The following is a 26,380-nucleotide window of genomic DNA, read 5'->3' on the forward strand; positions in this document are numbered from 1 at the left end:
GCTGGTGGTTTTATAATAATAATTTAAGTTAATAGTCCCCAAAGGTGAAGTGAAAAAAATTGCTAAATCAATTGAGGCACCAGCATGGGCAAAGTTTCCTGCTAATGGTGGATATAGTTAGTGTTCAACCTGTTCCAGCCCTAGCTTCAACTGTGGAACATTCTAGAAGAAGAAACGAAGGTAGAAGTCAAAAATATTATTTATTTGTTGGGAATGTTATATCTAGGGTGCCAATTATTAGAGATACAAGTCAGTTTCCAAAGCCTCCAATTATAATAGTTATAACTATAAAGAAAATTGTGATCATCACCAATTAGGGTGCCAGGTTGGCTGAGTTCAGCTTGAATAAGCAGGCTTAGGGTGCTTCCTATTATGCCTGCTCAAGTGCCAAAAAAAAAAAAAACATAATGTACCAATATCTTTCTGATTAGTTGAAAATTGTCAACAGTTAACATGGGTAAAATGGCTGATGTAAGCATTGAACTGTAAATTCAAAGTCAGAGAATTACAATCTCCTTTTACCAAATAAATTGCCCTGGAATCTCCTCTTCCCTCAAGATTCTAAACATTCTCAACCATCCCTTACTGGGGATGGAAACATTTGCATTTCTTCCAGTCTCTGTCATTCAAAGTCCCTGGATTATTCCTCTATCACACCCCTCATCTGAGAATGGTTGATAAGATGTCTAAAGATATAAGTACTGGTATATTTAAAGAAGGTGAAATTTGATATAGAATTTAGATTGGGATGATTTTTTGTCAGGTGGGTAACATTATTCCTATTAAGAGTGGAGTGCCTTGGGTAACTTGAGGTACTCAAAAGTGGAAAGGGGCAAATTCTAGTTGGTGATAGTGTTATTAGAAGTGATGCTCATTGGTTAGGTATTTGGAATAAGGTCCATTGGTTGTTTATTGGGGCATTGTAAATACTAGAGACTATAATAATTATTGATTCTGTGGCTTAGGTTAGGAAATATTAGTTTGCAGATTCTGTGGTACTTCTTCCTAGGCTACTTCTGGACAAAGTTATTAATTACCACTCCACTGGCAAGGTCTATAGGTTCAGAGCAACTGCACTATTGAGTACACTTTGGGGTGGGATTTCTGACTATTCTGCTACAAATTCAGTCTGACTGGGAGGCTAGAAGTATATCCTGGCTATGCTCATGGAATCATAATCACATTGTGGCAGCTTACTTCTGAATTTGTTCCTTTCTTAGTAGACAGCTTGGGGTCCTTAACCAGTTCTCAGATTGTCCTAGATCTGTGCCACACCTCTTGGTATCTTTGGGGGGAAATGGTGATCAGGTTCAATGAGGGATTTTATATATATATATTGCTGGATAGATAGTAAGCAACAAGACTATCATTTGCTATATGTTTCTGCATATAATGCAAGTTTAGGGATCTATTCAGATCTTTCCTTCAGTTCTTCCTGTCCATTCAAGGCCTTCTTTGAGATCCATTCACCATCCCCAGTATCTGCAGACATATATGTTTTAACAGATCACTTTTTAAATCAGCTACTAGAAGTGTGACCACTGGAAAGTCACATAAATTCTCTGAACCTCTTCCCTTATCCATAAAATGAGTATGTGACTTTTGTACTTTACTATAGAACAATGATGGGAAACCTATGGCACAGGTGCCAAAGATGGAATGCCGAGCACTCTCTGTGGGCTTGTGTCAACCCTCTTCACAACTCCCCCCAGAGTTCATTACTAAAAAGGCAGAGGGACTCTAGTGGAGCTGTTCCCTTCTCCTTCTCCACCATGACTGATGATATTGTTTCACATCACCCATCCCTCTGCCCAGCAGTCCAATGGGAGCTCCCAGTGGGTCAGGTGGGTGGCTCACAGGAAGCAGAGCTGGAGGGGAGCAGAACACTCAGGCCATTCCCTTTCCCCTCTTTACACTCAATGTGGACATTCCTCACTTTACCCACCCCTCTGCCCAGCAGCCTAATGGGAATGCTTCCTCCCTCCCCTGTGTGAGGTAAGGGGGAGAGGGCATGGCACTAAGGAGGTTTTAGGGGATGGGATAGGGATGGGGCCCAGCACTTTGTCTCTAAAAGGTTTGCCATCACTGCCATAAAATTAGGCTGTTATAGGCTATCTGTACACCCCTGAATGAGCATTACTATAAGCTCTGCTCAAGCACATACTCTAGATAAACTGAGGCTCATAGGTATGAGAGGGGCATTATCTAAACTTGAAAACACTATACTAATGTGAGCTAATATCCTTGTTAATTCCTAATATTTTATCTGACCTACTTTCCCTTTCTCATACACATTATATGAATATTATTTGTTAGTTAGAATTAGAATTTATTAATTAGAATATAGACCATAAAGTGAAACTGAGATCCGCTCACATTCATCCTGCAGTAACTAAGTGCATGTGATACATATAATAAATGGCTTACAGCTTGTCCAAAATCAGAAAATAAAAGAAAAAATTTCTGTGATCATAATAGCACTTGTTTTAATGTATGAAAATATGGGTTTATATGCTTATTTAAATTTTATCCCTTTTCTTAGAAGTTATTAAATCTACAAAATGCATTTTCAAGGATTAGACAGAGACCAAGTTTCTTTTTTTTTTTTCAGTTATTCCCATTCAGGAACACGATGAACTCATGATACAAAGTTCTTTTTATTTTGGCCAAATTTCTAAACAGAATCATTTGCATAGCAAATAACAAAGTTAAATAACATTATATTCAGGGTTATCTAGTATGTATCAACATGAAATGAACTTCTGGAACTGCTGAAAACTTTAGAACCTCAAAACTTTAGATTCCAATATAATGTTTTCCATATGACACTACATATTTTGTTTTATATATTTGAAAACATTATTCAAGGGGGTGTATCATGGACTTCATAAAAGTTCAAATGGTTTCCATGACACAAAAATTGTTAAAACTACTGCCTTCAAGTATTGAAAAGGAAGTTAATTTTATCTTTTAAGAATCAAGTGGAATCAGTGGACTTGCTTGTCAGCTCTAAGAGTGGGGGAAGAAAGAGGGGTGGGAAAAATCATGAATCATGTAACCATGGAAAAATTATTCTCAATAAAAATAAATTATAACCAAAAATGGAATGAATGCCTAATGAACACATTAAAATGCATACACACACAATGAATCTAGTGAAATCTATAATTTTTAAATTTTGTTTTGTAATTTTCTGAATCTAAGAACATGAAAAAGAAATACTGGCTTCCTGAACATTCATATTAATTGATAGATTTACTTCTATTTGTTCAAGACAATGAGCCAAAAGAGATAAAAACGTTAATCATCACTGAATTGTTTAGAAATTTTTTAAAACCGGACTTTTAAAAGGCCATTTTCCCAATATCAACAAATAAATGGAAGGGCATTTTGCTGTTGGAGTCAGATTCTCATTCTAGGTAAGAACTTTCTTGATTTGATATTTTGAATATTTTTCACCCTTACAAAATGTAGCAAATACTATAAACCCTCAAGGGAAGATGTTTCCATTTTTCCACATGCAGTTCATGTTAAGATTTTATTCTAAGTGCTCAAGGCTTGTTTAAAATTAGTAGTGCATGGAATAGTTTCTCTCTTAGACCCAAAGATAAGAGAAGAACTTACCATTAAACAAGGGATGGTAGCAAAGAATTGGAAATTCAAAGGTTTTCTATCAATTGTAGAATGGCTAAACATATTGTGGAATATGATTGTAATGGAACACTATTGTGCTATAAGAAAGGATGAGCAGGATGATTTTGGAAAAGCCATGGAAAATCTTGCATGAACTGATACAAAGTGAAGTGAGTAGCAGAACCAAAAGAACTATGTACACAGTAATAGTGATAGTTTTTGATGAACAACTGTGAACCACCTAGCTATTTATTCTCTGCAATATAATAATCTAAGATGATTCCAGAAACTCACGATGAAAAATGTCAACTGCCTTCATAGAAAGACTGATGTAGTCTTGATGCAAACCATAGTATAATATATTCCACCTTCTTTCTCATTTTTACCTTTTTTATTTGAGATCTCTTCCACAAAATGACTATTATGGAAAAATGTTTTACATGATTGTACATGTAAAATCTTTATCAAATTGCTTATCAAATCAAGGAAAAGGTAAAGGGTAAAGAGTAAGGAAGTGAGAGTGGGAAGGAGAAAAAGAATTTGGAACTCAAATTCTTTAAAAGTGAATGTTAATTGTTTTTACATTTAATTCAGGTGCAAATATTATTTTAAAAAATAAATCATGTAGATTATTCTAAGCAGCTAAGATAGGATGGACTAAGGTGAAAAGCTTGAGTGGAATATCATTTACCATCTTCCATTTGTCCCATTCTTAGCACACCCTAACATACCCAGGTATATAGACTCCATTCCATTTTCTGAATAATTCATAGAGAAAACTAATCTATCCCAGGGCAACTTTCCTACAATCAACACGCATACTTTAGCAGATCCCGTTGAACAAAGAACTGATTATAATTGGGGTGAGAGTAACTGTGGAAAGTAAAAAAAAATAGGGAGATATAAGGGAGTGTCTCAATTCTCCTTCTATGAGAAAATTGTTTTTGATTCAGCAACAGCAGTTGGCATAAATATAAGTAAAATATATATTTCAGAGTATATCAGGGCTAGTAAACAAAATAATATTCCTGTTTCCTTCCTCTTTTAACCTCTGAGATTCATAGCATTCTCAAAATGGTAATTAAAATCCCTATATAGTTATCCTGAGGATCTCAGAAAATGTTTGCAGGAGGTAGATACAACTATAGAAATGGAATATTGAATATTGAGTGGAATATTGCTCCTATAGAAAGAAATTATCTTCCTGGGTAATAGTCCCATTTATTTTACAAACTAGCTATAAAAATTCACTTAATGTCAGTTATGTCAAATTAGGGTGTTTGCCATGATTTTTAAGTTCTTCTGAACTATAAAATTAAATGATTCTACCCTCTCACTCTTGGCTTGGCTAAGGAGTCATACGTTGGATCACCATTAAAAGGAACTTAGAGACCCTTTTCCCCAAACTATAAAATTTCATAAGGAAATTGAGTTAAAAAGAATTTAAGTGACTTGTTCAAGGAATACAGTTAGCATAAGACATAAATAGCACCCATGTCTAAAAAGATCTCTAGGACTTTTGGTAGATTGTAATCTCAATGTGAGTCAGAAATGGAATATGGCATCCCAAAATGCTATTGATAACTTGAGCTACATTAAGAAACACACAGGAATTCTAGAAGATGATAGTCTCTCTGTATTTTTTCTCTGGTCAGAATAAAACTGGTGTATGATGTTTAGTTCTGGGTGCCACAGTGTAAGTGTAACCTTGATAAATTGAAGTGGATCTAGAGAAGGGAATTAGAAATAGAGAAAGCCCTAAAGTCCATTATATAGTGAGTAATGGAAGGAACTGAGAATATATATCATTCAGAAGAAAACATTTAGGGAAGGACTAATAGCTGAGTTCAATCATCTGAAGAGATTTTATGTTGAAGAATATATGGAATTGTTCTGTTTGTCTCCATTGGGAATAATGGGAGGGAATTGGAAAAAAAAAGGCAAATTTAGGCCTAATGTCAAGAAAACAAACAGAACAGAAACAAAACAAAACAAAAACCAATAGAAATCCTCTTCCTAGCAATTGGGGTTATCCAGAAACAGAATGAATTCCTTAGGGAAGTAGTTGGCTCCTGCTAATGACAAATTTTCATAAGACCACTTGTAGGGTCTATGAAGGTTGTCTTTTCAGGAATGTATTAAACTAAATGATCATTGAATCCTTACAATATATAAAATTTCTGTTCTCCTACAACTTTTTAAAAACTTTTACCTTCCATCATAGATTTGATATTAAACATCAATTCTAGTATAGAAGAGTGGTAAGGTATAGGCAATTGGGTTTAGGTGATTTGCCCAGGATCACACAGATAGGAAGTATCTGAGGACAAATTTGAATCCAGTCCCTTTCTATTCATTGTGCTATCTAGATGCCATTTCTATGATCTTCAAATTCAGAATCTAATGTTCTTTCCCACTCTACCATACGTGTACCATTAAAGAGCAAGGGAAAGTTTATCTTCATTGTGATGAAAAATATTTATCTCTGCCTGTCAATAAATCTAGTTACATTAAAACAGATTTAAAATATATACCAATCTCTATAAGTGAAATAGGTTGTCACTTCTTGTTTTTATTTGTATTCTTGCACAATTTTCACACTTCCATTTTGACTAAAAAGTGAGGCTTTAAAATTCTTAGTTTATATATACTGTGTATTTCATGTATGTGTGCATGTAGGCACATATATTTACATAGATATATTTTATTGTTATATAGAAAGGCAGGGAAGAGTAGTGATCAGATTATGTATATTTCAATAAGCACAGATAGAAATATATAAGTATTGAAAAAAATAGCTATTTATATCAATCATAAATTTAGATATTTAGTTAAAATATTATTAAATATTAAAAATAATATTATAGTATTAACATAATATTGTACATTGGTTCACCTTGTAATCCTGGACAAGCCACTTAAGTCTGTTTGCCTCAGTTTCCTCATCTGTTAAATAAACTTGAGAAGGAAATGACACACCATTACAATATTTATGCCAAGAAAACTCCAAATGGACAAAGAGTTGAACCCAACCAAAACAAATGAGCAGCAATAAATTATATGTTGAAGTGTATAGTGATAAATGTGTAGAAATGTTACATTTCTACATGTGATTGAATATATTTTATGTGCATGTATTATGCACATTGATACACACACATACCCAATTATAAGTCCTGATATGTTTATATATAAAGTCATGTTTCTAAACCAAATATGCTATATACATATGCAACCAAACACCTATATATATATACATCTTTATCTCCATCTGTGTATGTATGTGGATCTATATTTGTGTGTGTGTATGTATAGATATAGATATCATCACTGTCCTTGTAACTTACTAGAAAATTCCTGGGTCAGTAAGAAGTTAAGTGACCTTTTGTCACAGAGCCAGTATACGTTGGAGGCAAGATTCAAACCCAGCTATTTCTAACTCCAGTGTTTGTGCTTTACATACTGTTCATGGAACAGAATTGATACCTCTGCTTTTTAAAAGACATCACAGACTTCCGGTTAAGATGGCGGCTTAGAGAAAGCTAAAGCTCAGATCTCCGGAAAACCCTTCCCGACCAATCTCAAACGATAAGCTCCTAAGGCGCCGAAATTCAAAACGATCAACAGCACAGACCCTGGGAACCCTCCTCCTGGACCTGGACCCGGTTCAAAAGGTACGGCTCCCCTTAAAAGCCAGAACCCGAGATCACTCGGACCTCAGGGGTAGGAGCGCAGAGTCCAAGGCTCCCGGAAGCGGCAGCCGCACTGGGCTCAGAGAGCAGGGTCTGAGGAACAACAACCCTCAGGGTCTTCTACAGTCCCGGTGAAAGTTACTGCCTGGGGCCTCCGCTGCAGAGAGCTGGTCAAAACAACAGCAACCCTCAGGGCGGGCAAGACAGCCTCACGGGCTGGATCCTGCTATCCAAGTCTCAGTGAAAGTCTGTGCTCTCGGAGCTTGGGGAAGCGGCAGCCCATCCCCCCGCAGGCCTGCGAAACAGCCTCACGGCCAGCGATTCTGAAGGCAACTTCCGGAAAGCGAGCCGGGGGGAGAGTGTGGCCACGTGGTCCGACCCTTCCATTCCAGTTCCAGTGAGGCATATTCAGTTTAACCCAGGGAAAGCCCATAGAACTATCTGCCCAGGACTGCCTCTGAACACCAGAAAGAGACAAGAAAAACTAATCCTCCACATTCAGAGATGACAAACTCCACAGAACCACAGAAGCCCCAAAATACCAAGAAAAATAAGAAGAAAGGGGCGACTTTGGACACATTCTATGGAGCCAAAACACAAAATACAGAGCAGACAGAAGATAATATAAAAGAAAATGCTCCAAAACCTTCCAAAGGAAATGGAAACTCTCCACAAACCTATGAAGAATTTGAATCAGAAATGACCAAAAAGATGGAAGCCTTCTGGGAGGAAAAGTTGGAAATAATGCAAAAGAAATTCACGCATCTACAAAACCAGTTTGACCAAACTGTAAAAGAAAACCAGGCTTTAAAGGCCAGAATCAGGCAGCTGGAAGACAACGATCGTGTAAAAGAGCAAGAATCAATAAAGCAAAGCCAAAATACCAAGAAATTAGAAGAGAACATAAAATATCTCACCGACAAGGTGATAGATCTGGAAAATAGGGGGAGAAGGGATAATTTAAGAATAATTGGACTCCCAGATAAGCCAGAAATAAACACCAAACTGGACATGGTGATACAAGATATAATCAAAGAAAATTGCCCAGAGATTCTAGAACAAGGGGGCAATACAGCCACTGACAGAGCTCACAGAACACCTTCTACACTAAACCCCCAAAAGACAACTCCCAGGAATGTAATTGCCAAATTCCAAAGCTATCAAACAAAAGAAAAAATCCTACAGGAAGCCAGAAAAAGACAATTTAGATATAAAGGAATGCCAATCAGGGTCACCCAAGACCTTGCAAGTTCTACTCTAAATGATCGTAAGGCATGGAACATGATCTTCAGAAAGGCAAGAGAGCTGGGTCTCCAACCAAGAATCAGCTACCCAGCAAAACTGACTATATACTTCCAAGGGAAAGTATGGGCATTCAACAAAATAGAAGACTTCCAACTTTTTGCAAAGAAAAGACCAGAGCTCTGTGGAAAGTTTGATACCGAAAATCAAAGAGCAAGGAATACCTGAAAAGGTAAATATTAAGGAAAGGGGAAAAATGTTATCTTCTTTTACTCAAACTCTCTTCTATAAGGACTACATTTATATCAACCTATGTATACTAACATGTGGGGAAAATGTAATGTATAAATAGGGGGTAAAGAAAGACCAAATAGAATAATCATTCTCACACAAAGATTCACATGGGAAGGGGAGGGGAAGAAAACTCCTATAAGAAGGAGAGGAAGAGAGGGGGGGGGGGGGTTACTTAAACCTCAATCTCAGGGAAATCAGCTCTGAGAGGGAAAAACCTCCAGATCCATTGGGATCTTGAACTCTATCTTACCCAACAAGGGTAAGGAGAAGGGAAAACCAAGGGGGGGAGGGGGAGAGGGAGAACAAAAAGGGAGGGTAAGAGAGGGGGGAGGGGGAGGGAACAAAAAGGGAGGGACTAAAAAAGGGAAACATCAAGGGAGGGGACAAGGGGGACTGTTTCAAAGTAAATCACTGGACTAAAAGGTAGAGCCGAAGAAGAAAAGGTTAGAATTAGGGAAGGCAATCAAAATGCCAGGGAGTCCACAAATGACAATCATAACTTTGAACGTGAATGGGATGAACTCACCCATAAAACGTAGACGAATAGCAGAATGGATTAGAATCCAAAACCCTACCATATGTTGTCTTCAAGAAACACACATGAGGCGGGTTGACACCCACAAGGTCAGAATTAAAGGATGGAGTAAGACCTTCTGGGCTTCAACTGATAGAAAGAAGGCAGGAGTGGTAATCATGATATCTGATAAAGCCAATGCAAAAATAGACCTGATCAAAAGGGATAGGGAAGGTAATTATATTTTGTTAAAAGGGACTATAGACAACGAGGAAATATCATTAATCAATATGTATGCACCAAATAATATAGCACCCAAATTTCTAATGGAGAAACTAGGAGAATTGAAGGAAGAAATAGACAATAAAACCATACTAGTGGGAGACTTAAACCAACCATTATCAAATTTAGATAAATCAAATCAAAAAATAAATAAGAAAGAGGTAAAAGAAGTGAATGAAATCTTAGAAAAATTAGAATTAATAGACATATGGAGAAAAATAAATAGGGATAAAAAGGAATACACCTTCTTCTCAGCACCACATGGCACATTCACAAAAATTGACCATACATTAGGTCACAGAAACATAGCACACAAATGCAGAAAAGCAGAAATAATGAATGCAGCCTTCTCAGATCACAAGGCAATAAAAATAATGATTAGTAATGGTACATGGAAAACCAAATCTAAAACCAATTGGAAATTAAACAATATGATACTCCAAAACCGTTTAGTTAAAGAAGAAATCATAGAAACAATTAATAATTTCATCGAGGAAAATGACAATGGCGAAACATCCTTCCAAACCTTTTGGGATGCAGCCAAAGCGGTAATCAGAGGTAAATTCATATCCCTGAATGCTTATATTAACAAACAAGGGAGAGCAGAGATCAATCAATTGGAAATGCAAATGAAAAAACTGGAAAGCGATCAAATTAAAAACCCCCAGCAGAAAACCAAATTAGAAATCCTAAAAATTAAGGGAGAAATTAATAAAATCGAAAGTGATAGAACTATTGATTTAATAAATGAGACAAGAAGCTGGTACTTTGAAAAAACAAACAAAATAGACAAGGTACTGGTCAATCTAGTTAAAAAAAGGAAGGAAGAAAAGCAAATTCACAGCATTAAAGATGAAAAGGGGGACAGCACCTCCAATGAGGAGGAAATTAAGGCAATCATTAGAAATTACTTTGCCCAATTATATGGCAATAAATACACCAATTTAGGAGAAATGGATCAATATATACAAAAATACAAACTGCCTAGACTAACAGAAGAGGAAATAGAATTCCTAAATAATCCCATATCAGAAATTGAAATCCAACAAGCCATCAAAGAACTTCCTAAGAAAAAGTCCCCAGGGCCTGATGGATTCACCTGTGAATTCTATCAAACATTCAGAGAACAGTTAATCCCAATACTATACAAACTATTTGACATAATAAGCAAAGAGGGAGTTCTACCAAACTCCTTTTACGACACAAACATGGTACTGATTCCAAAACCAGGCAGGTCAAAAACAGAGAAAGAAAACTATAGGCCAATCTCCCTAATGAATATAGATGCAAAAATCTTAAATAGGATACTAGCAAAAAGACTCCAGCAAGTGATCAGAAGGATCATTCACCATGATCAAGTAGGATTCATACCAGGGATGCAGGGCTGGTTCAACATTAGGAAAACCATCCACATAATTGACCACATCAACAAGCAAACTAGCAAGAATCACATGATTATTTCAATAGATGCAGAAAAAGCCTTTGATAAAATACAACACCCATTCCTATTAAAAACACTAGAAAGCATAGGAATAGAAGGGTCATTCCTAAAAATAATAAACAGTATATATCTAAAACCAACAGCTAATATCATCTGCAATGGGGATAAACTAGATGCATTCCCAATAAGATCAGGAGTGAAACAAGGATGCCCATTATCACCTCTACTATTTGACATTGTACTAGAAACACTAGCAGTAGCAATTAGAGAAGATAAAGGAATTGAAGGCATCAAAATAGGCAAGGAGGAGACCAAGTTATCACTCTTTGCGGATGACATGATGGTCTACTTAAAGAATCCTAGAGATTCAACCAAAAAGCTAATTGAAATAATCAACAACTTTAGCAAAGTTGCAGGATACAAAATAAACCCACATAAATCATCAGCTTTTCTATATATCTCCAACACAGCTCAGCAGCAAGAACTAGAAAGAGAAATCCCATTCAAAATCACCTTAGACAAAATAAAATACCTAGGAATCTACCTCCCAAGACAAACACAGGAACTATATGAACACAACTACAAAACACTCGCCACACAACTAAAACTAGACTTGAACAAATGGAAAAACATTAACTGCTCATGGATAGGACGAGCCAATATAATAAAAATGACCATCCTACCCAAACTTATTTATCTATTTAGTGCCATACCCATTGAACTACCAAAATACTTCTTCACTGATTTAGAAAAAACCATAACAAAGTTCATTTGGAAGAACAAAAGATCAAGGATATCCAGGGAAATAATGAAAAAAAACACATATGATGGGGGCCTTGCAGTCCCTGACCTAAAACTATATTACAAAGCAGCAGTCATCAAAACAATTTGGTACTGGCTAAGAAATAGAAAGGAAGATCAGTGGAATAGACTGGGGGAAAGCGACCTCAGCAAGACAGTATACGATAAACCCAAAGATCCCAGCTTTTGGGACAAAAATCCACTATTTCATAAAAACTGCTGGGAAAATTGGAAGACAGTGTGGGAGAGACTAGGAATAGATCAACACCTCACACCCTACACCAAGATAAATTCAAAATGGGTGAGTGACTTAAACATAAAGAAGGAAACCATAAGTAAATTGGGTAAACACAGAATAGTATACATGTCAGACCTTTGGGAGGGGAAAGGCTTTAAAACCAAGCAAGATATAGAAAGAATCACAAAATGTAAAATAAATAATTTTGACTACATCAAACTAAAAAGCTTTTGTACAAACAAAACCAATATAACTAAAATCAGAAGGGAAACAACAAATTGGGAAAAAATCTTCATAGAAACCTCTGACAAAGGTTTAATTACTCATATTTATAAAGAGCTAAATCAATTGTACACAAAATCAAGCCATTCTCCAATTGATAAATGGGCAAGGGAAATGGATAGGCAGTTCTCAGATAAAGAAATCAAAACTATTAACAAGCACATGAAGAAGTGTTCTACATCTCTTATAATCAGAGAGATGCAAATCAAAACAACTCTGAGGTATCACCTCACACCTAGCAGATTGGCTAACATAACAGCAAAGGAAAGTAATGAATGCTGGAGGGGATGTGGCAAAGTAGGGACATTAATTCATTGCTGGTGGAGCTGTGAACTGATCCAACCATTCTGGAGGGCAATTTGGAACTATGCCCAAAGGGCGACAAAAGAATATCTACCCTTTGACCCAGCCATAGCACTGCTGGGTCTGTACCCCAAAGAGATAATGGACACAAAGACTTGTACAAAAATATTCATAGCTGCGCTCTTTGTGGTGGCCCAAAACTGGAAAATGAGGGGATGCCCATCAATTGGGGAATGGCTGAACAAACTGTGGTATATGTTGGTGATGGAGTACTATTGTGCTAAAAGGAATAATAAAGTGGAGAAGTTCCATGGAGACTGGAACAACCTCCAGGAAGTGATGCAGAGCGAGAGGAGCAGAACCAGGAGAACATTGTACACAGAGACAAACACACTGTGGTATCATCGAACGTAATGGACTTCTCCATTAGTGGTGGTGTAATGTCCCTGAACAACTTGCAGGGACCCAGGAGAAAAAAACACCATTCATAAGCAAAGGATAAACTATGGGAGTGGAAACACCGAGAAAAAGCAACTGCCTGAATACAAAGATTGAGGGGACATGACAGAGGATAGACTCTAAATGAACACTCTAATGCAAATACTATCAACAAAGCAATGGGTTCAAATCAAGAAAACATCTAATGCCCAGTGGACTTACGCGTCGGCTATGGGGGGTTGGGGGGGGGGGAGGAAAAGAAAATGATCTATGTCTTTAACGAATAATGCTTGGAAATGACCAAATAAAATATATTTAAAAAAAAAAAAAAATAAAGACAATAGAGATGAGTAACACATATAAAAAAAAAAAAAAAAAAAAAAAAAAAAAAAAAGACATCACAGACATCAAGACATCACAGAAATGCTGTCTATACATAGATTAGTCTAGGACATAGACAAGATAGGAACCACACATGTTCTCTAGTTCAATGTCATTTCATTTTAGATATATGTAAACTAAGGTGCAAAGAGACTAAGCTACTTGCATCTCATAAGGAAATAAATAACAAAGTGAATTTTTTTCTTTTTTTAATTTAATTTAAAAAAATTTTAAGCATTCATTTTTAAATTTTGAATTCTAAATTCACCACCTTCCTTCAACTGCTTCTCCATTTCTTTGAGAAGGCAAGCAATATAATAATACCCATTATGAATGTGAAGTTATGCAAAACATTTCTATGTTAGCCATATTTCAAAAAATTTGAGAAAATTAAAGTGAAAATATGTTTCAGTGTAAACTCAGTTATCAGTTCTCTTTCTCTCTCAGTAAACAGCATTTTTATCAGGAGTCCTATAAAATTGTCTTGGATGCTTGTTTCAATCAGAGTAAATCTTTCATAGCTGAATATTGTTCCAATGTTTTTACTGTTTATAAGGTTCTCATTCTACTTACTTCATTTTGCATCAATTCATGTAAGGTCTCCTATGTTTTGTCTTAAACTATCCCTCTCATCATTTCACACTGCACAAAAGTATTTCACCAATATTATATACCACAACTTTTTCAGCTATTCCTAAACTAACAGGCATCCCCTCAATTTTTAATTTTTGTCACTACAGAAAAGTTGTCATAATTTTTTTGAACATACAAATATTTTCCTTTGAGTCTCTTTGGGATGCAGATCTAGTAGTGCTATTGTTGGGTCAAAGGGTATACAAATTTTATAGCCCTATAGCATAGATCCAATTTGTTTTCTAGAATCGATAAACCATTTCAAAACTCCACCAGCAGTATAGTATATCACTATTTTTTCATCATCCCATCCAACATTTGTAATTTTCCTTTTCTGTAAGTTAGCCAATATGATACATGTGAAGTGGTAGCTCGGAGTTGTTTTAATTTACATGTATTTATTTATTAGTGATTTATAGCTTTTTTTCATATGACTAGAGATAGCATTGATTTATTCTTCTGAAAACTACCTGTTAATATCTTTTGATCATTTATTGGCTGAAGAATGGTCCTTAACCTTGTAGATTTCACTCAGTCCCCTACATATTTGAGAAATGAGACCTTTATTAGAGAAACATGTCTTAAACTGTCCCCCCAATTTCCTGTTTTCATTCTAATTTTGGCTGAATTTGTTTGGTTTATGCAAAACTTTGAAATTAACTTAATCAAAATTATCCATTTTGGCCTTGTCCTCCCTGTCCCTTGTTTGTTCAGAAACTTTTTCCTTATTCTCAGATTTGACAGGTAAATATTTCCATGCTCATCTAATTTGCTTATGATATTTTGTTCTTTTTTTTTGGTATATAGTATGCAATATTGGCTTATTACTCATTTCTGCCAGGTAAAATGAGGATTCTTAACCAAGCAGGTCATTTGATTCCAAATCTTATGATCTTTTCAATATACTAGACTACATTTGAGTTAGGTAGTATAATGGATAGAATGCTAGGTCTGAAATTAGGAAATCTCATCTTCTTGAATTCAAAGCTGACGTCAAACACTTACAAGCTGTGTGATCCTGGGCATTCCACTTAACCCTATTGGTCTCAATTTCCTCATCTGTAAAATGAGCTGGAGAAGAAAATGGAAAACCATTCTAGTATCTTTGTCAAAGAAACCTTAAATGGAGTCAGAAAGAGTCAAATGCAACTTTAAATTATTGAACAACAGAATTCCCTGATTCCTCCATTCACAAATAACCTCTCTTTTCATTGAGTTCTCTTAGAATTCCATCCACAAATCTCAATATTAGAAATATTTTCTCTTCTACTTTAGGCTTCTCTTTTTTATGTAGACCTGAGATTTCATTGGTTTATGAAACACAGTGAGGAAAATCCCTCTACAACAACACATCAGAAGCTGTTTCAAAAAAGTATTATGAAGTGTTGCCTGGAGGGCCTGGAGGAGGTTAAGTGTGTACCTAACAGTACTATCACAAATATATGACAGATCTAGCAGCAAGAAATAGAAAGAGAAATTCCATGTAAAATCACTCTAGGCAATATAAAATATTTAGTAATCTATTTGCCAAGACAAACACAGGGATTCTATGAACACAATTACAAAATACTTTTCAAACAAATAAAGTTTACTTTTCAAACAAATGAAGTTAGATCTATGTAATTTCAAAAATATTAATTGTTCATGGATATGCTAAGCTCACAAAATAAAAGTGGCAACCCTATACAAATCAATTTATGTATTCAGTGCCATATCAATCAAACTACCAAACAATTATTTCATAGAACAAGAAAAAATTCATTTTTCTAACAGAATTCATCTGGAAGAATAAAAGATCAAGAATATAAATGGAACTAATAAAAAAAATTGCTATGGATGGTGGCCTAGCAGTGCCGGATATCAAACTGTATTATAAAGTAATAATCATCAAAACACTTTTGTCCTGACTAAGAAATAGATTGGTGGACCAATGGAATAGATTAAGAGTAAATGATGTTAACAATCTAGTTTTTGGTAATACAAAGAACCCAGCTTTTGGAATAAGAACTCACTATTTAACAAAAATTTCTGGAAAAAGTAGAAAACAGTATGGCAGAAAAAAGTATAGACCGATATCTCACATCCTATACTATTATAAGGAGTTTTCTTAATCTTACTCTGTCTCTTTAAGAGTAAGAGCATTTATAAGGAAGGAATGAGCTTGACAAGTTGACTTTTTCTCCTCAAAACGTTAAGGGAGAAGTATCCTGACTCAGGGCTTTTTTACCTCAGAACTTTGAGGGAATTGGAATCTGTGTTTGTGTCTCTGTGACAGGCAGTTTCACCATTTACATTTGAGGAAGAACTACTTTAAGAAGGTGTTGGTGATTAATGCTCATCGATTAGCTTAGGTAGATAGATAGAGAATTATTTCCAGATAGAATTAGTGTAGTTGAAATAGGCCTGCATTGTCAGGCAAGAAGATCCTGCCTAAGAAGGAAGTTAGATTTAGGGTTTCTTAGAAATTTTAGTATAGGGTTTGGATTTTAGGCATAGCATAAGATTTAAAGGCTATAATCTCAGTTTCCTTACTCCTATTTTCTATCCAGACTTACTGCAGAATAAGCCAAGGGTTTATATTTTACCAACCTGTTCTCTGTACTTTTCCAAACTTCTACCCCAAATTTTTAACCCCTCACAATACCAAGATAGGGACAAAATGACTATATGATTTAGACATAAATGCTGACATGTAAGTAAATTAGGGGAACATAGAATAGTTTACCTGTCAGATCTATGATTAAAGGAAGAATTTATGAACAAATAAGATAAAGAACCTTATCAGATACTAAATGGATAACTTTGCTCATGCTAAATTTAAAAGGCTTTGTATAAAAACCCAATGTAACTAAGACTAGGAGGGAAACAACAAACTGGGGGAATTTTTCAAAACAAATTTCTCTGACAAAGGTCTCATTTCTCAAATACATAAAAGAAATTGAATTTATAAGAATACAATTCATTCCCTAATTGACAAATGGCCAAAAGATATGAATAAGCAGTTTTAAGATAAGGAAATCAAAGCTCTCAAGAATCATATAAAAATACATCTCTGAAGAACCATCTTACACCTATTAGATTGTCCAGTATGATAGTAAAATAAAGCAATAAATGTTGGAAGGGACGTTGCAATATTGGAGCACTGATGCACTATGTGTAGAGTTGTGAACTGATTCATTCATTCTGGAGGGCAAATTGGAACAATGCCCAAAGGACTATAAAACCTTTAGATCCAGTAATACCATAACCATGACTGTATACCAAAGAGATCAAAATGAAAGGCAGAAGAAGGGCCTACCTGTACAAAACTATTTTTAGCGGCCATTTTTGTTGTGGCAAAGAAATGGAAATTGAAGGGAAGTTTATAAATTGCATAATGACTGAACAAATTATGGAATATATTGGTTATGGAATACTATCATGCTGTAAGAAATGAACAGGATGATTTCAGAAAGATCTAGAAAGACCTACATGAACTGATGCAGAGTGAAATAATCAGAATCAAGAGAACATTACATACAGTAACAGCAATATTGTGGAATAATCAACTGTGAAAGACTTAGCTACTCTCAGTAATACAATGATCCAGGACACTTCTGAGACCCTTACCACAAAAAAAAATTTTTCCACCTCCAGAGAAAGAACTATTGGAATTGGAATGTAGATCAAAGCATACAATTTTTCACTTTAGTTTAACTGAGTTTTTATTTTGGAGTTTTGTTTTTATATGATTATTCTCTTACAAAAATTAACAATATGGAAATATATATATATATATGTACATATATATATATATATAACCCAAATTGAATTGCTTGCCAGCTCTGTGAAGTGGGAGGGATTGGAGGGAGAATGACAATTTAGATCATATATCTTCAGAAAAATTATGTGGAAATTTGTTTTTACATGTATGTGAAAAAAATTATCTTTATAAATCAAAAAGTACCTTTAGAGGTAGTTCATTAAAATGATAATAATAATAACTTGATTTTAAATAATGTCTACCCAATTCTGGGTACTGAGCTAAGTGGTTCACAAATATTATTTAAGATAAAAATTCATCTCTATCATTTTATAGCTCTGGAAACTGAGATTCAAAGAAATCAGATGTTGTGTATTACACAAGGTTCCACAAATAGCTAAATATACTTGAGGGGAGGAGAAGCTCAGGGTTTAATTCCAGTTTTGTTAGTAAATAGCTTAATGACTCACTCCAGTTACTTCATCTCAATGAGTGTCAGTTCTTCATGCTAACATTTTCAGTTCATATGATATAAAGACATGTGTTAATACCTGAGTTTGGGGAATTTGGAAAGTCATGATCAATTCACACATTAAAAAATGAAATAAAATCTGGTCTTCTTCTCCAGGTAATTCATTCAAGAAAAGAAAACATTATACAAATGGATATCCCAGATTCCAGGAAGGACTCAAGTCAATATTCAACCAAGCAAACAAAGATGAGATCATCAGGCAAAAAGAAAAATAAGGGCATCAATAGCTTGAAGGTTCAAAGAGTTATATTTTTTTGTTTTGCTTGGATAAAAAGGTTGTTGTTTTTTTTTTTTAGAAAAGAAAAAGAAATTTAATGAACTAGAGTAGACAATGAGGAAACAAAGTTATCACTTCTTGCAGATGATGTGATGTAATACATAGAAAACCTTTAGAAAATTAACAGAAAAACTTACTAGAAATAATTAACAACTTTAGCAAAGTTGCAAGACACAAAACAAACCCACATAAATTTCTATGTCTATTTATTATCAACAAAGCCCAGCAACAAGAGATATTCTATGATTAAAATTCTATGGAATTTTATAATCTTTTTGTGACACCCTTTTCCAAAGCAGAAGAGTGCACATGCTGCTCATTACTATCTCCTACACTCCACTCTTTTTTTAATTTTTTTTCTTTTTCTTTTTTTTTAAATTTTAAACATTATTTTATTTGGTCATTTCCAAACATTTCCAAACTGGAAACAAAGATCATTTTCTTTTCCTCCCCTCCCCCCCTCCCACCACCTTTCCCTCTCCCATAGCCGATGCACGATTCCACTGGTTATCACATGTGTTCTTGACTCAAACCCATTTCCCTGTTGTTGGAATTTGCATTAGAGTGTTCATTTAGAGTCTCTCCTCAGTCATATCCCCTCCACCCCTGTAGTCAAGCAGTTGTTTTTCATCGGTGTTTTTACTCCCACAGTTTATCCTCTGCTTGTGGATAGTATTTTTTAGATCACTGCAGATTGTTCAGGGACATTGCATTGACACTAATGGAGAAGTCCAACACCTTTGATTGTACCACAATGTATCAGTCTCTGTGTACAATGTTTTCCTAGTTCTGCTCCTTTCATTCTGCATCACTTCCTGGAGGTTGTTCCAGTCTCCATGGAATTCCTCCACTTTATTATTCCTTTTAGCACAATAGTATTCCATCACCAACAGATACCACAGTTTGTTCAGCCATTCCCCAATTGAAGGGCAAACCCTCATTTTCTAATTTTTGGCCACCACAAAGAGCGCAGCTATGAATATTCTTGTACAAGTCTTTTTCCTTATTATCCAAAGAGTTATATTTTTAAAAGACATAAATTATTAAAATTTTGGGGACAGGTAGGAGAGGATATACAGTGGTTAGAATGTTAGGCTTGAAATTAGGAAGATACATCTGCATGAATTCAAATCTAGCTTTAGACACTTACTTACTAGTTGTGTGACCCTGAACAAATTACTTAACTATTTGCCTCAATTTCCTCACCTGTAAAATGAGTTGGATGAGGAAATTGAAAACCACTCCAGTATCTTTGCCAAGAAAATCCCAAATGGGATCCCAAATGGATGACTGAAATAACTGAACAGTAACAATGAATTAAAATTTTACTTCTCGGGATAGGCGGTGTTGCAGAATTGAATGAGAATTAATCTAAAAATCGTGAAGTTCTGGGTTCAAGTACCATTTATTGTTTATATTACCTTGGGAAATTTCTAACACTCTAAGTTAAAAAAAAGTGTTCATCTGTAAGGGCAGAAGAAATTACTCATTGGGAGCTTCTTATTACTGTTCAAATCACAATTTCTGAATATTTTAGTAGAAAATTGTGACTCAGAATTATGGGTCTATTCTTATATTATTTTTGTTTCAGAGTTGTTTTTTCAGTCATGTTCAACTCTTCATGACCTCATTTTGCAATTTTCTTGGTAGAGATACTGGAGGGAATTGCCCTTTCCTTTTCTAGCCCATTTTATAAATTATGAAGCTGAGGCAAGCAAGAGTAAGTGACTTGCTCATTCACCCACCTAGTGTCTGAAACCAGATTTGAGTTACAAGATGAATATTCCTAACTCCAGGCTGAGCACTCTATCCAATGCACCACATAATTTAAGTGTATGTGTGTAAGTAAATTTATGTGTATATATAAATATATTTATATAATTGTGATTCTCTGCTATGCTATGCCATGCCATGCTATGCTGTGCTGTGCTATGATATATGATATATTATAATATGAAGATTAATCCTTCTCTGGTCTTCTACTGAGTAAATGTTATGATTTGACTTTTATCTTCTATTGAGTACCATGAAGAAAGAAGAGAAAAGGGTTTTTGTTGTAGCTTCATGTTTATGGTGAGCTCCCACATACAAACACTCTGGGAAAACCTCAGGACATTGGCTTGAATTCAGGTTAGAATGAATCAATGCAGGAGAGAAGGGCCGATCTATGTGGCACTAGAGCTGCCATAGCCATAGGCTGCACAGCCCATGAAGGTGAGTAGTTGAGTCCATACTATATGCTGGGGAACAGAGGTGACAATGGTATTAATTTGAATCAAATGCAAAAGAACACATTTATGGTCCTTTACAAAGAGGGAACTTTTCTCAAATAGAATAGAAAAGGAGCTGAACATTTGCATGCAAATGATTGACCAGGTCCTTTGTCATATTTATTTTTACATTTAATTCTTTCTTGCTATTATGAATTTGACATATATTAAAAAATACTAACATTTACCTTTGCAAATAAGAAGATAAAAAGAGGACTACATATGAAAGCATTAATTCCAAATGCTTGAAATATAAAAATAGAAAATTATAGAAAATGTATATATGTATGTATTAGCATGGTTTCAACACTGCCCTGCTTGTCTGTGTAACTTTTTGAACTTCCTCTTTCTTATATGTGTTTTTTTTTTCATGGTAGTCTTTTTTTTTTTTTAATATATTTTATTTGGTCATTTCCAAGCATTATTCGTTAAAGACATAGATCATTTTCTTTTCCTCCCCCCCCCAACCCCCCATAGCCGACGCGTAAGTCCACTGGGCATTAGATGTTTTCTTGATTTGAACCCATTGCTTTGTTGATAGTATTTGCATTAGAGTGTTCATTTAGAGTCTATCCTCTGTCATGTCCCCTCAATCTTTGTATTCAGGCAGTTGCTTTTTCTCGGTGTTTCCACTCCCATAGTTTATCCTTTGCTTATGAATGGTGTTTTTTTCTCCTGGGTCCCTGCAAGTTGTTCAGGGACATTACACCACCACTAATGGAGAAGTCCATTACGTTCGATGATACCACAGTGTGTTTGTCTCTGTGTACAATGTTCTCCTGGTTCTGCTCCTCTCGCTCTGCATCACTTCCTGGAGGTTGTTCCAGTCTCCATGGAACTTCTCCACTTTATTATTCCTTTTAGCGCAATAGTACTCCATCACCAACATATACCACAGTTTGTTCAGCCATTCCCCAATTGATGGGCATCCCCTCATTTTCCAGTTTTGGGCCACCACAAAGAGCGCAGCTATGAATATTTTTGTACAAGTCTTTGTGTCCATTATCTCTTTGGGGTACAGACCCAGCAGTGCTATGGCTGGATCAAAGGGTAGATATTCTTTTGTCGCCCTTTGGGCATAGTTCCAAATTGCCCTCCAGAATGGTTGGATCAGTTCACAGCTCCACCAGCAATGAATTAATGTCCCTACTTTGCCACATCCCCTCCAGCATTCATTACTTTCCTTTGCTGTTATGTTAGCCAATCTGCTAGGTGTGAGGTGATACCTCAGAGTTGTTTTGATTTGCATCTCTCTGATTATAAGAGATGTAGAACACTTCTTCATGTGCTTGTTAATAGTTTTGATTTCTTTATCTGAGAACTGCCTATCCATTTCCCTTGCCCATTTATCAATTGGAGAATGGCTTGATTTTGTGTACAATTGATTTAGCTCTTTATAAATATGAGTAATTAAACCTTTGTCAGAGGTTTCTATGAAGATTTTTTCCCAATTTGTTGTTTCCCTTCTGATTTTAGTTATATTGGTTTTGTTTGTACAAAAGCTTTTTAGTTTGATGTAGTCAAAATTATTTATTTTACATTTTGTGATTCTTTCTATATCTTGCTTGGTTTTAAAGCCTTTCCCCTCCCAAAGGTCTGACATGTATACTATTCTGTGTTTAACCAATTTACTTATGGTTTCCTTCTTTATGTTTAAGTCACTCACCCATTTTGAATTTATCTTGGTGTAGGGTGTGAGGTGTTGATCTATTCCTAGTCTCTCCCACACTGTCTTCCAATTTTCCCAGCAGTTTTTATGAAATAGTGGATTTTTGTCCCAAAAGCTGGGATCTTTGGGTTTATCGTATACTGTCTTGCTGAGGTCGCTTTCCCCCAGTCTATTCCACTGATCTTCCTTTCTATTTCTTAGCCAGTACCAAATTGTTTTGATGACTGCTGCTTTGTAATATAGTTTTAGGTCAGGGACTGCAAGGCCCCCATCATATGTGTTTTTTTTCATTATTTCCCTGGATATCCTTGATCTTTTGTTCTTCCAAATGAACTTTGTTATGGTTTTTTCTAAATCAGTGAAGAAGTATTTTGGTAGTTCAATGGGTATGGCACTAAATAGATAAATAAGTTTGGGTAGGATGGTCATTTTTATTATATTGGCTCGTCCTATCCATGAGCAGTTAATGTTTTTCCATTTGTTCAAGTCTAGTTTTAGTTGTGTGGCGAGTGTTTTGTAGTTGTGTTCATATAGTTCCTGTGTTTGTCTTGGGAGGTAGATTCCTAGGTATTTTATTTTGTCTAAGGTGATTTTGAATGGGATTTCTCTTTCTAGTTCTTGCTGCTGAGCTGTGTTGGAGATATATAGAAAAGCTGATGATTTATGTGGGTTTATTTTGTATCCTGCAACTTTGCTAAAGTTGTTGATTATTTCAATTAGCTTTTTGGTTGAATCTCTAGGATTCTTTAAGTAGACCATCATGTCATCCGCAAAGAGTGATAACTTGGTCTCCTCCTTGCCTATTTTGATGCCTTCAATTCCTTTATCTTCTCTAATTGCTACTGCTAGTGTTTCTAGTACAATGTCAAATAGTAGAGGTGATAATGGGCATCCTTGTTTCACTCCTGATCTTATTGGGAATGCATCTAGTTTATCCCCATTGCAGATGATATTAGCTGTTGGTTTTAGATATATACTGTTTATTATTTTTAGGAATGACCCTTCTATTCCTATGCTTTCTAGTGTTTTTAATAGGAATGGGTGTTGTATTTTATCAAAGGCTTTTTCTGCATCTATTGAAATAATCATGTGATTCTTGCTAGTTTGCTTGTTGATGTGGTCAATTATGTGGATGGTTTTCCTAATGTTGAACCAGCCCTGCATCCCTGGTATGAATCCTACTTGATCATGGTGAATGATCCTTCTGATCACTTGCTGGAGTCTTTTTGCTAGTATCCTATTTAAGATTTTTGCATCTATATTCATTAGGGAGATTGGCCTATAGTTTTCTTTTTCTGTTTTTGACCTGCCTGGTTTTGGAATCAGTACCATGTTTGTGTCGTAAAAGGAGTTTGGTAGAACTCCCTCTTTGCTTATTATGTCAAATAGTTTGTATAGTATTGGGATTAACTGTTCTCTGAATGTTTGATAGAATTCACAGGTGAATCCATCAGGCCCTGGGGACTTTTTCTTTGGAAGTTCTTTGATGGCTTGTTGGATTTCAATTTCTGATATGGGATTATTTAGGAATTCTATTTCCTCTTCTGTTAGTCTAGGCAGTTTGTATTTTTGTATATATTCATCCATTTCTCCTAAATTGGTGTATTTATTGCCATATAATTGGGCAAAGTAATTTCTAATGATTGCCTTAATTTCCTCCTCATTGGAGGTGCTGTCCCCCTTTTCATCTTTAATGCTGTGAATTTGCTTTTCTTCCTTCCTTTTTTTAACTAGATTGACCAGTACCTTGTCTATTTTGTTTGTTTTTTCAAAGTACCAGCTTCTTGTCTCATTTATTAAATCAATAGTTCTATCACTTTCGATTTTATTAATTTCTCCCTTAATTTTTAGGATTTCTAATTTGGTTTTCTGCTGGGGGTTTTTAATTTGATCGCTTTCCAGTTTTTTCATTTGCATTTCCAATTGATTGATCTCTGCTCTCCCTTGTTTGTTAATATAAGCATTCAGGGATATGAATTTACCTCTGATTACCGCTTTGGCTGCATCCCAAAAGGTTTGGAAGGATGTTTCGCCATTGTCATTTTCCTCGATGAAATTATTAATTGTTTCTATGATTTCTTCTTTAACTAAACGGTTTTGGAGTATCATATTGTTTAATTTCCAATTGGTTTTAGATTTGGTTTTCCATGTACCATTACTAATCATTATTTTTATTGCCTTGTGATCTGAGAAGGCTGCATTCATTATTTCTGCTTTTCTGCATTTGTGTGCTATGTTTCTGTGACCTAATGTATGGTCAATTTTTGTGAATGTGCCATGTGGTGCTGAGAAGAAGGTGTATTCCTTTTTATCCCTATTTATTTTTCTCCATATGTCTATTAATTCTAATTTTTCTAAGATTTCATTCACTTCTTTTACCTCTTTCTTATTTATTTTTTGATTTGATTTATCTAAATTTGATAATGGTTGGTTTAAGTCTCCCACTAGTATGGTTTTATTGTCTATTTCTTCCTTCAATTCTCCTAGTTTCTCCATTAGAAATTTGGGTGCTATATTATTTGGTGCATACATATTGATTAATGATATTTCCTCATTGTCTATAGTCCCTTTTAACAAAATATAATTACCTTCCCTATCCCTTTTGATCAGGTCTATTTTTGCATTGGCTTTATCAGATATCATGATTACCACTCCTGCCTTCTTTCTATCAGTTGAAGCCCAGAAGGTCTTACTCCATCCTTTAATTCTGACCTTGTGGGTGTCAACCCGCCTCATGTGTGTTTCTTGAAGACAACATATGGTAGGGTTTTGGATTCTAATCCATTCTGCTATTCGTCTACGTTTTATGGGTGAGTTCATCCCATTCACGTTCAAAGTTATGATTGTCATTTGTGGACTCCCTGGCATTTTGATTGCCTTCCCTAATTCTAACCTTTTCTTCTTCGGCTCTACCTTTTAGTCCAGTGATTTACTTTGAAACAGTCCCCCTTGTCCCCTCCCTTGATGTTTCCCTTTTTAGTCCCTCCCTTTTTGTTCCCTCCCCCTCCCCCCTCTCTTACCCTCCCTTTTTGTTCTCCCTCTCCCCCTCCCCCCCTTGGTTTTCCCTTCTCCTTACCCTTGTTGGGTAAGATAGAATTCAAGATCCCAATGGATCTGGAGGTTTTTCCCTCTCAGAGCTGATTTCCCTGAGATTGAGGTTTAAGTAACCCCCCCCCCTCTTCCTCTCCTTCTTATAGGAGTTTTCTTCCCCTCCCCTTCCCATGTGAATCTTTGTGTGAGAATGATTATTCTATTTGGTCTTTCTTTACCCCCTATTTATACATTACATTTCCCCCACATGTTAGTATACATAGGTTGATATAAATGTAGTCCTTATAGAAGAGAGTTTGAGTAAAAGAAGAAGATAACATTTTCCCCTTTCCTTAATATTTACCTTTTCAGGTATTCCTTGCTCTTTGATTTTCGGTATCAAACTTTCCACAGAGCTCTGGTCTTTTCTTTGCAAAAAGTTGGAAGTCTTCTATTTTGTTGAATGCCCATACTTTCCCTTGGAAGTATATAGTCAGTTTTGCTGGGTAGCTGATTCTTGGTTGGAGACCCAGCTCTCTTGCCTTTCTGAAGATCATGTTCCATGCCTTACGATCATTCAGAGTAGAACTTGCAAGGTCTTGGGTGACCCTGATTGGCATTCCTTTATATCTAAATTGTCTTTTTCTGGCTTCCTGTAGGATTTTTTCTTTTGTTTGATAGCTTTG

At 35.5% G+C, this 26,380-nt stretch overlaps 1 protein-coding gene across 4 annotated transcripts in view; it reads left to right on the forward strand.

Moving 5' to 3' along the window:
• The first annotated feature begins 3,337 nt into the window (after positions 1-3,337).
• The window catches only part of LOC100011628 (solute carrier organic anion transporter family member 1B1), a 72,917-nt gene continuing 49,874 nt past the window's right edge, over positions 3,338-26,380 (forward strand). For 3 of the 4 annotated variants that reach the window (XM_007503543.2, XM_056799349.1, XM_056799347.1), the window contains exons 1-2: positions 3,338-3,419; positions 18,545-18,682. In XM_007503543.2, coding sequence (XP_007503605.2) covers positions 18,578-18,682 — 105 coding nt within the window. In that variant the 5' untranslated portion in view covers positions 3,338-3,419; positions 18,545-18,577. Of the gene's footprint in view, positions 3,420-18,544; positions 18,683-26,380 lie in introns of those variants that run through there. The other variant, XM_007503545.2, reaches the window with a different exon arrangement.

This window comes from Monodelphis domestica, chromosome 5 (genome assembly GCF_027887165.1).
Source record: "Monodelphis domestica isolate mMonDom1 chromosome 5, mMonDom1.pri, whole genome shotgun sequence".
In the NCBI taxonomy this organism is placed as follows: domain Eukaryota; kingdom Metazoa; phylum Chordata; class Mammalia; order Didelphimorphia; family Didelphidae; genus Monodelphis; species Monodelphis domestica.